Below are 16447 nucleotides of genomic sequence, written 5' to 3'. Positions count from 1 at the left end.
CCTATAATCTATGAATGGACAGAAAAAGAAGAGTTGAGAGCTTGTCTTCTTCCTGGAACTTGTCTGGTTTCTCCATCAGAGTACGTACGTTCTTGATGGCCACATCACACTTTTCTTTCCATCCTTTTCAATTTACAATGTTATGGTGACCTCACGATTTAATACCCTAAAGTCACCATCTCATCCAAGGAAAGAAACCGAGCCCAAAAATACGAAGGCTTTTTTTCTTCCCCGTCACCCATCATTGGATATTTCTAGCTTAAGATCAATAATGGGGTCCTGCATGCTACATTGGTTAGACTAATTTAACAACCCTTTTTTTAACTTGCTTTTATAGCAAAGCAAAGTCATCCCAGGGTTCTGGTTGGTTCAATCACTAATATCTTCTCTTTGCCCGTCTTGTCCAAGAAACTTAACCTAATCATACATAGAAATTAGTTTGATGCACAAAGGTTTTTCCCAAACCTGTCAAACTATCACGGGATTTTATAAAGGAATCTGCATGTATATCATTGATGGATGATGTTGCTCTTAGACTCTTGAGTACACTAATCACTTGTCTTAGTGTACCGACTTTTTCCTAATTATGATACCATTAAATCTTTAAATTAATCAAACAAAAATGAAAAATATTTCGAGACTTCTAGAGGAGCCGAATCTCTTTTCGTTGCATTTTAATTCGTATAAGATATCGTAAAATTAGGAATACTTAATAATCTTAAAACTCTTTATGATTTCGAAAAATAGCTTTAATCTATTTTTAAGAAACATAGTAGACAAGAGAAACGAAAATTAAACCTAATTTGAGTATGATTTTGAAATTTCATTAAAGTTAAGCCTAATAATTTTAGTACGAACTCTTGTACGATGCAAAGTGGACAAGAGAAGTAAGTTACGGAACAAAATGCAAAGACCTAACTTGAATATGAAGTTTCACTATTAGTTAGTTCGAAGTCGAGATTGTGATGAACCGACCAAAATATTTAATCCACTTTTAATTACTATTGATAAATCTAGCAATTGATTCTTTCATGAGTGGGAAATGTAATTCAAAGAAAGCAAAATCGGCCTAACCAAGCTTCCAAGCAGGCACAAAGACAGACAAGTTAGTTAAACATCCTGTCCGAATTCTATAATTGTAGCATGTTTCGGGGAGAAAGGTCTCGGAAGCCTTTAGTAATCAAAGCACTGTCTTTCTCATTAAAGTCACAAAGGATAGAACTTGTATACTTGGACAATCTTTTGAGGGGTAAATTGGTTCAAAAAGAAAAACAAAAAATATCAAAGGTTTTATGAGCATGTGTTTGTGGTTGGTTTTAGTGTATATTTGGCACCCTAAAATTGGTTTGGCCTAGAAAGTTATTTGGCATGTGGTATGAAATATATATTGAATCACAAGGTCAAAATGATAGTGGCCTCAAAAATGCCACATGTTTCACAATTGTTATCTACTTGTGTGAGGCCAAATTTAGTAGATAGGTTAAAAGTTTTTTTCACAAGATTTATAATATCACTTTGTAGGGTAGAAATGGGTTGTGACACTCGTCTATGTATTTCATATTCGTCATACTTATTCACGAGAATTGTTCATTTAATTTTGAGAATGTGATTAAGAAAGAAATCTTGTAAATCAGTGAGGAGTTTATGAAAATATAGATTCATATTATTTTACATTAAATGTCATTACGTATGGTATGATATGTATTGTGTGTCATATGATATTGATAATGATTATTATATCAAATATAAAACTTTCTTCAACATTTTTAAAAGAAAAGAAAATTGAAGAAAACGAGGGGATAAAATAGGGACAAAAATGAACCAAACAGAATCATACAAATAGGGCTTTGAGGACAGGGCCCTGCATACAGCAACATGTTGCAAATAAGCCTGAAATAAACATTTTGTTAGTTTGGGCTAGGTGGCTAATTTAATGCCTTTGCTATGGTCCAAACTTTAACTGTGTTCGGCCATAAAAGCAGAAAGGATGGACTTCATTTAATGTTTAATCCCATCACACTCATAAATCATGAAGGACTCAAGTTCAAGTTTAATTACACCCAGAATTTGTTTTGCTTTTTTTTTTTTTGTTTTTGATAAAATTTGATTTGTTAGGAGGTCGATGTATCTTCTGTTTAAAAAATCGATTAAAGATAATATTATTTTCGAGGATTGCGATAAACGAAAGGTAAATATTATTATAAATTTGAAAATTTAAAATTTAACACTTAATTATCCCCGTGTTTATTTGTGTGATCAAAAGAAAAGATAATCACAAATGTACACACATATCACGAGTGAGATTCACAAATCCGACAATAAAATAATATATGAGATAATAATAATACTTAAGCATAGTTCACAATCTTTTGTTATAAAGGTCTATCTTACTGGACCATTTACACTACTTTTGGTGGACTAATTTATCATTTATTCTTATTTCTAACGTGCTATAATCATTATTTCCTTAGTAATCTCCAGCAAGTTTTAGATATCCATAGTGATTATTATATTCATATTATCATTTCATAAGGTCTTCATAATAATTTTTAATTTTAAAAAAAATCAAACAAGTTTTTAGTATATTTTACTCCTCTCAGGTGTAGGGAAAACGGTCTTAACACGTAACAACTTATCACTAAAGGAACAACAACGAAGACACTGCCTACTCTCATGCTGCGTTAAATTTTAGAATAAATATCATACCTAAAATCGATGGATAATAGATAAAACAACTTTTATTATATTTATGTGTTCAGAATACCTACAATTTAACGAATGTGAAAATTCTTTATCACGGTTCTGATACATATTTATATATATATATTTTTACGTAGTATATATGAAAATTCAAAGAACTCGGTTTCAATTTTTTTCTTGAAAATTGAATATATACTATTTTTGTAAAACTTGTTCCTAGCATATAGTAAGGGCCGAGTAAGTACAGTAGAACAAACAAGAAAGGTCTAAAATCCGAAGCAAATCCAAATCTGATGACAAAATAATTAACTTGGGTTCCTGAAACAGACATGTTTTGAGTTTGGCCGGCTTCTTAGTGCAGGCTGTTTTGGTAGGCCATGTGATAACTTTTACATGGGGTTTTCTTTTCGGCATCTCAATAATTCAACGTAGGACCCCTGGTGGTTGCTAACGTGCACCGACCACATCATTCTGTCTAAACCATCGCCCACTCTCATTGACATGGACTTGCCAATACACCACGGCACATTTTAGACTCTATGATCATTAACAGACAGATCGAAGAATATCAACGGTATTATGAAATGAGAGGTAGTTGAAAACGAAAAATGAAATTCTTCTTTGGCTGATCCATTTCCTTTTCAAGAATTAAAGAAAACCCATTAAGGTTTTGCTCTCAGGTACCTCATTCTCATCTCATTTCTTATGTTCCTCGCAAAGTATTCTTGTTCTGAACTAAACTCTGCATAGTACTGCAGTCTGCTTCTGCTTTTTTGTTTTTGTTTTCCTTTCCTGGTTTTGTTATGTTATTTATGCATGTTCATTTATTGTTTCATTATTTACAGTTGGGTAACTTTAAATTCTAGTTGGGATTAATGGGAGATGATACTAGGTGGTGTTGTTTTGGTTTCTTTAAATCTTCTAATGCTTTGACTCCAGATGTCAACTTTTCGTCTGATGTTGGTGGAAGTGTTAGGGAAGAACCGAAGACTTTTAGTGCTATATAAAGTTTTATTTCCTTTTCATCTTAATCTAATTGTAGAATTCAAGTGTCAAGTCTTTGTCAAAGAATGAGTTCCATTATTATAACAGATGGGGATCATTAAGATTTTGGAATGCACCAGGGTTGGGAAAGCTTTCAAGTTGCGGGAGGGGGTTAGCTAATAAATTGCTGATTTTATTGCTCCATGGTTAATTTGTCTTTTTCAATTTGCTTTCTCAACTTCAAAAGAGGAGATACCTGAATGAACAAAAAGTAGTGTGCATCATTGAGTTTTCTGTGGCTGAATTTTGCTGCTTACCGCTTTAGATAGAAGCCAAAATTTGTGGCTGAGCACTACTTTAAAACAATGTCAGCTAGGATTATCTTAGGTCATGTTTGTTGAGTAGTTAATGAACCATAAAATGGTCAAATGCATCAAACCATTTATATGGATTTGCAGAATGATAGTCCAACCTATTTAATTGGGGACGACAATAATGACTAGTTCTTATAAGTGCAAATGCACCCACATTTTGTCCTTCATTGATAAGAGACAGTTAGTTTTAAGGTACAGTTTTTCTTTCGGCTAATTCTTACGACGCATTGTTGCTATCATGATTTTATGTGAACTAGAAGCTGTATTTAAAGCTCAATGATATGTATGCCTAAATGTCGGGAGACGAAATAATCACTCCCATCAATGCACATCCATAGTACTCTTCTGTTTCTCTTTTATGAATTAGTTGCAAAGTGTAATTTGTATCAGTATAATGGAACAATAATGCCTACTTTTGCCTTTTCGTTTTTCCTGCCTTCCTCAGATAGCTAAACAAAGAACTGAGCCATGGAAATCAATGAGGTCAATGTTGATGATAAATATATGCAAATGGGCAATCCAGAGTTAGATACAGTTCAGTTACATGAAGAGGCCTCATCAAGTGGAGAGGGCATCCAAGAAATGCAGAATACCACTTTAAGCAGAATTGACTTGGACTTGGCATATTCTAATGAGAAATTGGTAAATTTGCATGTACTTTTGATGCTGCTTTTGGGTTGGGACAGTGATCCTGAAGCAATGGCCTCAGGGAATAGTGATTTTTCAGCTCAGTTCATTGAAAAGGCATTGGTATTTGATCTTTTATGTGGAATTTTGGATTCCGAGTTAAGGGAAGTGGAAACTTTCTTGGATACTGTTCAAGCGGAGATTGTTGATGCCCGTCATAAAATATCTTCAAGCAGACCTTTGGGAGCACTATTCAATAAAATGGAAGAGAAGCTGCATGATTCTGAACAATCCCTTAAAAAGTGTCAAGAGCTTGTCTTGGAGGTGAAGATGCAGTCAACCAAGCTGCAAGATTCCATTTCATATTTCAGACATGAGAACTGTAAGTTTTAATTTGAGTTTATCACATAACATAAGAATAATAAGTTACGAATATTGTTTATAATTTAACAGCTTAACCAATACAAATAATGAAGATCCATATACTTTAGTTTTATTGATTTTATACCTTTCTAAGAGATACATATTAACAGGGAACAATGACAAGGCCATGGATATAGCTGAACAATATCAGCTATCAAACATCATTGGCAAATCAAAAGTACAGACTGTTGAACAGCAAAGGCATATATTAAGGATGCTTGAAAAATCACTTGCACGGGAGCTAGATCTTGAAAAGAAATTATCAGAGTTTGGTCAAAATGAAGAGCAATTAAAACTGAAGCTACACTATACTGAACAAGTAGCTCTTCGCATGGAGGAGGCAGCAGAAGTTGTTTGGGGAAGGTTTCTAGAGGCAGAAAATGCTGCTGAGGTGCTCATGGGAATTTCAAAGGAGCTTGTAGGTCGACTTCAGATTGTTCAGTTTAACATGAATGGTTCAATTCAACGTGAGGCTGAGCTCAAATCTAAACTTGAAGGTTGCATTGAAGAGTTAAATACCAAAGATATTGCTTTAAAAAAGCTTGAGAGCAGCAATGCAGAACATGCTGCAGAAGCTTCTGAAGTATTCAGTTTGAGGAAGAAGGTGAAATTACTCGAGGAACAGCTAAAAGAATCTAAGCTACAGCTGAATAACGCAAATGCCTCCAATCAAACAAGTCAAGAGCATATTCATGAAATGGAAATCATTATTGATTCACTGAAGGAAAACATTTATGAAGCAGAAAGTAGGTCTGAAAGTGCAGAAGCCAAGGTTACAGAGTTAACAGATGCAAACTTGGAACTTACCGAAGAGTTGAATTTTCTTAAAGGTAATAATGATAATAATACAGAGAAGGTGACCTCACTTGAGAAGCAGTTGAGGGAAAAGGAGATTCAACTACAACATGCAAAAGCATCTTCTGATGCAAGCCAGGAGCAGCAGAACATGTTGTACTCTGCAATATGGGATATGGAAACTTTAATTGAAGATCTAAAATCAAAAGTTTCAAAAGCTGAAAGCAAGACTGATACTGTGGAAGAGCAGTGCATTATATTATCAGAATCTAACTTTGAACTTAATAACGAGCTAGGCATCCTGAGGAATAAAATCGAATGCTTGGAGACATCTTTGGACCAAGCTAACAATGAAAAAGAGGCAATCGCAAAAGAAATCAATTATAGGACCAAGCTAATCACAGATATGGTTACCCAACTAGCTACAGAAAGGGAACGCATTCAGAAGCAGGTATCAACTTTACATTATTCTGATATGGAAAAAATCCAAAATATGTCCTCTACTCTTGAGTTGTTTTATTGTGTCTTATTCATGATTTTGTGTATGCATGTACCCCGATGTTGGAGCTGGTAAAGTAAATGACAATAGCATTCATAGTGATTATTAAAAACTTGTACATGTCAAGAAAACCTAAAAGTTATGCTGTTAAAGAAATAGTTCCTACTGGTTTTTAAATTTCCATTTGAATATTGGTGAGGCAGCTACTTTGATAGGTAAAAAGATGTTGAACTGTAGATTTTCTGTAGGACATGCATGATTGACTGTTGAGTTTTCTTTTTAACATTTCTTTTTTGAACTTTTAACTTTTTCTTGTGAAACAAAGAGATAGGCAAATGCGTAGTTGACCGATGTTAACATTCGTATGGAGCTAAAACTTTCACTTTAATTTTTTGAAAAATGTTCTTTGCAGCTATTTTCATTAGTAAAGGAGAAGGCAATATTGGTGAAAAAGTTGCAAAACACGGTACAAACTGGCTCTTTAGCTGTCTGCAACTCTGGAGTTGATGGCGCAGAGATATCTGTCTCCAAGAGTGGTTCAAATAAAGCTAATTGCACAAAAACATTTGAGAGAACAGTTCTCTCAGCCACAAGTGTACAGGCAGGTACTCAGTTTTTCCTTATTGTTTTTCACAAAAAATAATAAAATTGCAACTAGTTGATGCAATTGCTGTCAAAGAGGTAGGGGAAGCAAGGTGCATTTTATTTGTATGTGAAGTAAAATTTTCAATGCTCCATGGAACTGAGTGCTTGCTAACCGCTAGATAGGATCTCCAATTAAATTTTAACACAGCTTCCCTTTAGAGTTTATCAGGATCTCCATGGAACCGAGTGTCGGCTCCTTGTGTATCAGACTCCAACAACCCCTCTAACCATGAAGGTTGTGAATACACTTATATGACCATGTTGGTAGCACTACGAATGCAGTACTTGACTGGGGACTGTCACATGAGATGAAAGTCGTTTGGTAGATTAGATTCAATTATCATTACACATTTCAACTGAATACTCATACCCTTTGAGTCAATATTTATGATTAGCGGGCATTCATAAGATGTGATGGATATAGTTTTCGTAACCTGAAGCACACAACTGAATTGGCAATCAAACTTCTATATAATCCTAAGTGATGGTGTTTTTCTTAGCAATTTTCATCCAAGTGATATTGACAAAGAACATCATTCAAAATAGCACACTGTGCATTGAAGATTTTTAGGCAGCTTTATGTTGAAATCAATGGAATTATATCATCCCTTGTCATCTCAAATAGGTTCTAGTTGTTCTTTAACAGAAAGTTTCAATTGGTCTGTTGAGAAACCATGATGTACCTTTGATGATTACTCATTCTTTAAGAAAAGATAATGGACCTTTTAGAGTTTTATACATGAAAAACCATCGTTCATTTGAATGATCTCTTCTTTTTCTTCTGAAACAGGTGAACGATAATCAAAGGAATGCATCTCTTTACAGGACTGAAGTTGAACCTTCCGGTGCTGTAACTGATGGCAGTGACACAATTTCAAGGGTGGAAGTTGCAAAAAGAGGAAAGACAGGCCACCTTAAACTGATATACATTTTCATAGCAATTCTCATTGCACTCTTTTCTGCATTAGCTGTATATTTGTTGAGGGCGAAACCTCCCCTCTTGGTTTATTTTTGATGGCCACTGAGAGTCTGTTTTGCAGGCACACATTGTGCCTTATGATGTATATTCTTGCCATTTTTTTATGTATATTGTTTTACTTGGAGAATGTTAATGATTGTGTTACTTGTTAAATATCAAAGCTTTGACAAGGTGCATGACATGGGGATATGCCCTCCCATTACACTTTGGATCTCTTGACTGTTCCAAGTTTAACCTGAAAAGGCCGCTACTTGTGGGCATGGTAACTGATTCTTTATATGGGTTAAAGATATTTCTTAAAATATAAAATACAAAATAAAAAAATCAAAGCACAAACATTAGAAGTTTGGAGACCCTAAATTGAATTCTGAAAAGCTTGTGCGTCGTCGTTTTATTCAATGATCACCTTCTATAAATACCATCTCAATACTCAAACCCTAGTCTCAATCATTTCACCCTCCTAACCCAACACCCACCAAATGAAAAAAAATCATCATTTCCCCTGGAAAAGAATAAAGAACCGCCTGATGAGCTAAAGCAAGGGAAACCCTGTTGCCATTTTGATCTTTCAATTTTCAGGTAAGTAATATTTGGATTGAAATTATTACTACTATTACATGACAGTGTTAAGCACCAAATGGCCCCTTGCTTCTTAAAGTTTTAGTTGCAAGGAAAAACTCGAGAAAGAGGTATTACTACAGGTGCAAAATGGACCCTTTCTGGCACCAACCTCTGTTTTTGATTTGAAATTAATCTCACTAAAGGAAAGCTGGTGCCAGAAACAATGGTTTTTTCTTTCCTGAATAATTGCAAAGCAAAATGATGAAAGTTGTTTAGAATCTGAATCCCCTTGTGGGAACCCCATTCTGGGTCTTCAAAGTTCTCTGATTGCTTTGCAAAACTATGTATTTTCGTTCAATTTATTGTTTTCAAGGATGGGTTGGTCTGATATTTTTGTATAGAAAGCAAGATGAAGAGATCTGTTTAATGGCTGAATTTGATGTAGAATTCCCATATCATTATAATGGTCTTCAAAGTTCTCTGATTGCTTTCATATTTAAGAATATCAGTTTACCGATGCAGTGTGCTACTGAAGTAGCTATGTAAATATTTTTCTTGTCTATAAATCTTATAGCTACATCTTTTACCCTTTTGGCTCTAAGTTTGAGTACATGAGTAGCGATGGTATTATTGATTTGGTGTTATGGGTTTTGAGTGTTATATGAGGAAGTTCAAGATTAAAGAGATTCAATGGGCACCAAAATTCATAGTCTGTTGTGTATGTCATATTTCAGGCTATACGAGCATGGTGCGATAGAAATGTTTCTTCTTTTGTTCACTTTTTGCTGGACTTACAATTTTTGAATGATTGATGCAGCAAGAACTGGGAAGAACACGTACTGGAGTTATTGTTAAATTCCCTCTTGTTATAGTCACACAACTCAACTGTACCTATTGATTCATAGTCCTGAAAGTGTCATAACTTTTTAATGTCAATATTATTTGCTTGTTGTTAAAATGGAAAAACATGCTCTGAGTAGTATACTCTTATCTTATGCCTTTGAGATTTGGGAGTTGTTATATGTATATATGGGGGGCATTTGTTTTGCTTAGTGGGCGCTAGGCAATGGCATTTTAATTTTTTTCATAACTGTTATTTTCTTTATTGAGTTTGAAAATCATCTTGATGAAATCTTGTTGTGCATTAAATGCTTTTGCTTGCCAATGTTTAGTTCGGACCTTACAAGTGATTTTTCTTAGTTTCTTCATTATTTTCCCTTTCCAAATTTAAAATTTCTCTCATCACTTTGTCTTCTGAAGATTAATCAATTTCTGCAACTGCCGTTTGTTCTAGCCTTTTGGACAATCATATAGACATTAATACCATGTTTAAGTTTAATTATCTGTTTTGTCTAGCTTTTTTACATTGTCATTGCTGTTGAAATGTACTGATATTGCAAAATCATGCAGTATGTATAATTCTATTTTTGTTTGATTTTTTTTTTTTATAAATTTGGCTTGATATGTTAATCTACACATTTTTGGCTTTATGATGGAACTTTTGAAACCATGGGATGGGATAAGTGATTTTCACTCAAGTCACTAGGTTGGAAGCAGGTAATTTACCTTTAGAAACCGTGTTGGTGGCTGAAGTTTGAGATTGACAAAGAATGACAATGATGTTAAAAACTTAATGGGCTGAAGGAAGAGTTTGAAGGCAGTATAGTAATGGGATTCAGTTGTTTTGGTTATTGGATCTAGTTTGTCCACTTAGGTCTGGGGTAAAAGATATAGAAGATTGGGCTTGATTTTGCAGTATTTGAGGAAAAGTAATGTTGAAAATGGCATCTGTTTTCTGCCTTTAAAACCTTGAGATATGAGGCTAAGCAAATTGGTTTTGAGGGTTCCACAATAGAGAAAAGAAATAATGCAAGGACAAAACAAAACGACAGGGAGACCTCTAACTTAATGGAGAGAGTTCTTCATATTGCTTGGGGATATGCTTTTGCTTTGTTCTTTGGACCTCTAACTTAATGGAGAGAGGGTAAGAGACCCTCTTACCTTCCATGCTGTTTGTTCCTAACATTTTTAGTTTGATCCATTCAGAGAGTAAATTGAAGCTAGTGTTGGCTAATGAAGGATAAGTCATATTTCTCTTATTTTATAATTTATAATTGTTTTAAGAACCAATCCTCTTACATATTCTAATGATAGGGTTTAGGTTTAGAGTTAAGTGGGTTGTGTCTTAAGCAGGTTAAATATTCGTATTATTGTGCTAATTCATATAAAATAATTTATTGATGTGTCGTTTTTTATTGTATAAAAACTAATTTAATTTGTTTTAAATACGTGTTCAGTGTATGGTGTTATATAAAAGTTAATTTGGTTTATTTAATAAACATGTTAATAGTTACGTGTTTAAAATCTTGAATTATTTAATTGATGGTGGTAGTCATGTTTACTAGTTAGTATGTCGAAGAAATATGATATGATTATGGTGTGTGTGTACATAGAGTTAATTTATCAGCCATTAGTTTGCAGTTCAAAATTGAACATTAATTCTCAAAATTGAATTAGCTCTAAGTGTCAATTTTTTCCGTTTGATTATAGTAATTAAGTTAATTCATTCGACATTAATTACTATTTAACTGGCTTCTGTTTCTTGTCCAAAAGACAAAAGAGAAAAAGGAAAGAAGAAAGTTCATCTCTTTTTAAGAGGACATGCTGCCATTTTAAGCAGGCAGATTTTCCTTATAATAAAGCAAGCACCATATTAACCCAAATAAATCCATCCAAGTCCAACCCTTAAGAAATATATGGGGAAGTCTTCACTCAACTTGGCAATTTAAGTTTCTTTCCATAATCACAATATATAATATGCAACACTTTCCAGTTTCTTTCTTATTTGTTGCAGAAAAAAATAAATGAACAGCAGTAACTACATGGTTGGTGCAGATTGGCAGATCAAGGGAGTTGAAGCAAGGAATGTTGTTTCCTTCTGATGCCATCATGATGGAGACTGCAAAAATGTTTGCCGAAGATGCACGATTTGCATTCGTGAAAACACTTGGTGTAAATGTCCGTACGAAGATCCAACCCCATGCCTTTGACAGAAGCCATTTTGGGGTGCAAAGGGGCACCCAGGGAATTATTGATTTGCAACTTTTAATATAGCTAAGGCTGTGGCTCAATAAGATTTTCTGACTTCCTATACCTATAACTTTCTTAATAAATCTTGATTGTTTTTATACATGAATATTTGGTTTATTGGTTAGTGTATAATTTTTTACCTAAAAAATAAAATTGGAATTACCTTTCTCTCAATTAAAAAAAAATTCTTGATTGTTCTCTTTTCTTGTTTGTTCCTTTTCTTCCTTCATATTATGAAGTTTATGTATTTGATCCTGCATTGCTCTAAACTGAAGTGAGAAGAAGATAAATTTACATTTTTTTTCCATTAAGGGGATGTCAGAACGCATATGTAGAGTCTTCAAAAGATACAATTTGGAATTCAAATTGTTGGTTAAATAATTACTCATTTCAATAGATATTTTTAGAAAAATCTCTAAAAATAATTAAATTATAGAACTTTCCCAAACACTTTAACGAACCAAATAAAAACTTCTTTTCTAGAAGATCAAATCCCTTGTATCAGTGGCGGATCTAGAAATTTGTATGAGGAGTGGTTAATGAGTTATCAAACAAAGTCATGAATCGGATCAATGATTCGATTCAGAGTAAAAAATTAATCGCTTTTAAAATAAAATTAAATTATAACATAAAATATTATTTACAATTTGAATATAAGTTCTCAAATTCATTAATATAAATAGACATAAAGCAGAAAGAAAAATTAATATTAGATTTTTACATTATGTATTATAAGTTGTACTCAACATGCTTTCATATTTTCAAATCTATCAATAATTAAATCCGTGTTAATAGTTCTAGCAATCATTTTATACCTACTTAATTTGAAAAAGTAAAATAAGATTATTGAAAATTTTCAAATATTTTAACCATATTCTTGTTCAGTTTTTCATATTAACGTATAACATATTGTATAAGTGCTCAAATCGAATCAATAGATTAGAAGAAAAATCAAAATAAAAAATGAGGCATTTTAAAAAATAGTCCTTAAAGATAAGATGTTTTTAAAAATGACCCTCTTTATAGTTTTAACTATTTTTAGCCAAGTTGGACAAAGTTACCCTTAATGAAGTTACACGCTATGATGTTACACGTCATGTACAAAAATCTGTAACAAGCTATGGTTAGCGTGTTACACGCCATGTAGAAAAATCTGTGACACGCCATGTACAAAAATCTGTGACAAGCCATGGTTAGCGTATGACACGCCATGTACAAAAACATGTGACACGCCATGTACAAAAATCTGTGATAAGCTATGGTTAGCGTGTGACACGTCATGTACAAAAACATGTGACACACCATGTACAAAAACCTGTGACAAGCCATGGTTAGCGTGTGACACGCCATGTACAAAAGCCTGTGACAAGTCATGGTTAGCGTGTGACACGTCATGTACAAAAGCCTGTGACAAGCCATGTACAAAAACCTGTGAAACTTCAAATCCTCTCAACTTTTTTCTTTTTTTTTGTTTTTTTTTTTGACAATTTGGCATAGATTAAAGTGTTTCTAACATGTTTTCATAAATCAAAATACAAATGTTTTTTTTTATCTAAAACACCCACTATGACTAAAAATTAAAAAAAAAATTCTTTGAAAACCTAGATTTATAAATTTCAAAATTTTGAGTTTATTGATATCTAGGTCCTGAATTGATTTAATTAAAAACTATTTCATATATTTGTGATTATTTCTACCATTTTAGTTTTATCCAAAATACCTAAAAATCGAATTTTTCAAACAGCCACCCATCTAAGCATGTCAAAACCATTGCTTGGTGTCTTGAAAGCGTAAGAAAGAGAAATCTGAAAACGTGAGATAGAGAAATCGGAAGCATAGCAGACGAATGCCGAACAGAGAAATCGATAAAATTTGAGAGATTGGGATGCTGAGAGAGAAATCCGAAGCACAAATGAAGAGAAATGGAAAAAAATTGTGATAATTGGTTTAATTTATTTGAAATAGTTTAAAGGGTATTTCCGTCAGGTCATGAATAAATATGGCTAAAAACAGTTAAATTTATTTTGATAGTTACTTTTAAAATATTTTTATCAAGAAAGGTCATTTTCCACAATTTTTTCATAAAAAATTATACTTTTTAAGCAGTTAAGCAATGCATCTTTTACTACATAGGACTATAACATAGTATATACAATAATATAAAAATATTTTAGTAATGTTAAGCTAAAAAAAATGAAGGGTTTTTAGAAAAAGTACATATTGCCTAAATGTTTAAATCGAATCAACAGATTGCAAGAAAAATCAAAGTAAAAAATTATACTCATTAGGCAATTAAGTAATGGGAAAAAGAAATATAATTTCAAAATTTGAGTTTACTCTATAAAGAAAATGGGTTTACTCTATAAGGAAAAAGAAAAATAATTTCTAATTTAGGCAGTTATGCAATGCATTTTTTACTCGATAAAAAAATTTGGGTTTACTTTATAAGAAAATTTGGATTTACTCTATAAGGAAAGTGGGTTTACTCTATAAGGAAAAAAGAAAAATAATTTCAAATTTAAGTAGTTACGTAATGCATCTTTTACTCTATAAGGAAATTTGGGTTTACCCTATAAGAAAAAAATAATTTCAAATTTTGGGCTTAGAAAGAATTGAATTCAATCTTCCAAAATTAAACTTAAATGACTTACCACCATATCAAGCTAAATTATTTGAGATAAATATGGTGACAAACTAATATATTTACAATTTTATACCCATAAAAATAAAAAAAATAAAAAACAAAGGGATGGCGTCCACTACCTCGTACAATGATAAAACACACTTTCATATATATATATATATAAATGCCAAAATTATATAATATAAAATGACAAGTGTATTTTCTATTAGAAAATTAGTAGAAGAAGAAAAGAGAAGAAAATAAGGCTTGAGGCGTGCTGTAACACACTTTCTTTAAAGAGTTGTTGCCTACTATAGGGATTCGCAGACAAGGACTATCCAAGATACAACAAGCTTTTTTTTTTTGTAGAATGCTTTGAATGAATTTTGGCTTGGAAGTACGTTCTTTTATAAACAGTGAGAGGTTGTGTCTGTTGTCTTTTAACAAATGTGTCCTTTTTATTTTCAACAGATGTGTCTGTACTGTTTTAACAGATGTGTCTGTTGTATTTCAACAGACGTATCTACAACTTTCAATAGTTGTGTTTATTGTAAATATTTATTTATTATTATTTTTTTAAGAGTTATATTTATTTTTAAACAGTCACACCTGAATACTTATCTTCCAACAAATATTACAAACTATTCAACAATCCCTCATTAGTTTGTAATATTAATAATACTATGCATAATAGAAAGTATCTTAAAGATTTGAACTTTCTATTAGTATAGAAATTTTAAAGTTAAGATGAAGTTATTGGTATCACAGGGATTGAACCTCAACTCCTTATGTCATAACCGAAAATATCACACACATAGTATTATTTGTTAAGATTCTGCCAACTGCTTTAGCACTTATATGGCCTTGTGCTAATCCTGGTTTCATGAATATTTACAAGAATAAACCCTTTTAATTCTTGGTTGGAGCGGCACCACTCTAATATTCATATAGGTGAAATTTGTATTTATGCCCCTGTTACTACAGGCATTTGATGTTTCCATTAAGAGCCTTTTGCTCATCCTTTTCTCATAACAGTCACATTGAATGTTCTAGAATGAGGCTATTTGAATATTCTACAATGAGGCTATTTAATATAAAATTTAGTGCATAATGATAGCATATAGTAACTTGTTATTACCTATTGAACTTTTATTGTTAGTTTTGCTAACTCAAAGGTGGGTTTCCATTACTAATGCTTTTAAGTCAAGGGTTTTAGCCCTATTCCACTAAAAGTTGACTTTATAGCCTTTCTTGGCAAAGCTTTGGTAAGTGGATCAGCCAAATTCTTGCAAGATTTAACATAAACTATTGTTATAATGCCATTTGAGATTAATTCTCTTATATAGGCATGTCGTAGACTTATGTGTCTAGACTTTCCATAATACTTTCTTCTCTTTTCTTCTTTTACTAATTTTCTAACAATTTTAAAGAGTTGCCTACTATGGGGATTCGCAAACAAGGACTCTCCAGGATACAACAAGCCTTTTTTTTTTTTGTAGAATGCTTTGAATGAATTCTGGCTTGGAAGTACGTTTTTTTATAAATAGTGAGAGGTTGTGTCTATTGTCTTTCAACAGATGTGTCCTTTTTATTTTCAACAGATGTGTCTGTTGTATATCAACAGACATATCTACAACTTTCAATAGTTGTGTTTATTGTAAATACTATTTTATTTATTTATTTTTTATTATGTTTTAAGAGTTATATTTATTCTTAAACAGTTACACCTAAATACTTATCTTCCAACAAATATTACAAACTATTCAACATTTTCACTAATGACAGTTATCCAATTGTCAATTATATAGATTTATTTTATTCAAAATAAAAGTGTACGTATTTGATTGAATGTGATAAAACGATAAAGATTTATTTGAAATTTTTTGAATAATTTAAAATTTTTTTAATATTATGCTTATTATTTATAAACAATAAATATCTCATCATTTCTATTTCTTCACTTTTGAATTTGAATTATTTGACATTTATTCATTCATGAAATGTGTGCCAATGGGGAAAATAAGAAATCTATTATCATGATCCCTAATCCTAACCGAAGGATCAAATTATGTGGAATGAAATAATTTATAATATAATTATTTGGAATAAAGTCTATGTCTACGTAATGTATAAAATATCTTGTTTAA

The 16447-nt window shown here is 32.2% G+C and overlaps 1 protein-coding gene and 1 long non-coding RNA gene across 3 annotated transcripts; both read left to right on the top strand.

The window, feature by feature from the left end:
* LOC18610148 (WPP domain-interacting tail-anchored protein 2) lies at positions 3226–8238 on the top strand. 2 transcript variants are annotated; one of them, XM_018116393.1, is made up of 5 exons: positions 3226–3380; positions 4504–5067; positions 5219–6354; positions 6815–7003; positions 7838–8238. In XM_018116393.1, exons 2-5 carry the CDS (start codon positions 4527–4529, stop codon positions 8060–8062), a joined length of 2091 nt encoding a protein of 696 aa, XP_017971882.1. In that variant the 5' UTR covers positions 3226–3380; positions 4504–4526; the 3' UTR covers positions 8063–8238. The 2 variants fall into 2 exon arrangements, with proteins under 2 accessions (XP_017971882.1, XP_017971884.1); XM_018116395.1 differs by having other exon boundaries at positions 6815–7007.
* LOC108660560 lies at positions 8475–11777 on the top strand. The gene is made up of 2 exons (XR_001926304.1): positions 8475–8605; positions 11442–11777. It is a non-coding gene; the product is annotated as an uncharacterized LOC108660560 (long non-coding RNA).

This window comes from Theobroma cacao, chromosome 2 (assembly GCF_000208745.1).
Source record: "Theobroma cacao cultivar B97-61/B2 chromosome 2, Criollo_cocoa_genome_V2, whole genome shotgun sequence".
Lineage (NCBI taxonomy): Eukaryota > Viridiplantae > Streptophyta > Magnoliopsida > Malvales > Malvaceae > Theobroma > Theobroma cacao.
Note: the sequence above shows the minus strand (reverse complement) of the source record. Positions and strands in the feature narration are given on the sequence as shown.

What these genes read in the sequence shown, in the direction of transcription:
- LOC18610148 (XM_018116393.1), top strand. Translation starts at nt 4,527, where the DNA reads ATGGAAATCAATGAGGTCAATGTTGATGATAAATATATGCAAATGGGC. An exon ending in GGGAACGCATTCAGAAGCAG is followed by an intron (nt 6,355 to 6,814) that starts GTATCAACTTTA and finishes TGTTCTTTGCAG; the next exon opens with CTATTTTCATTAGTAAAGGA. An exon ending in TCTCAGCCACAAGTGTACAG is followed by an intron (nt 7,004 to 7,837) that starts GCAGGTACTCAG and finishes CTTCTGAAACAG; the next exon opens with GTGAACGATAATCAAAGGAA.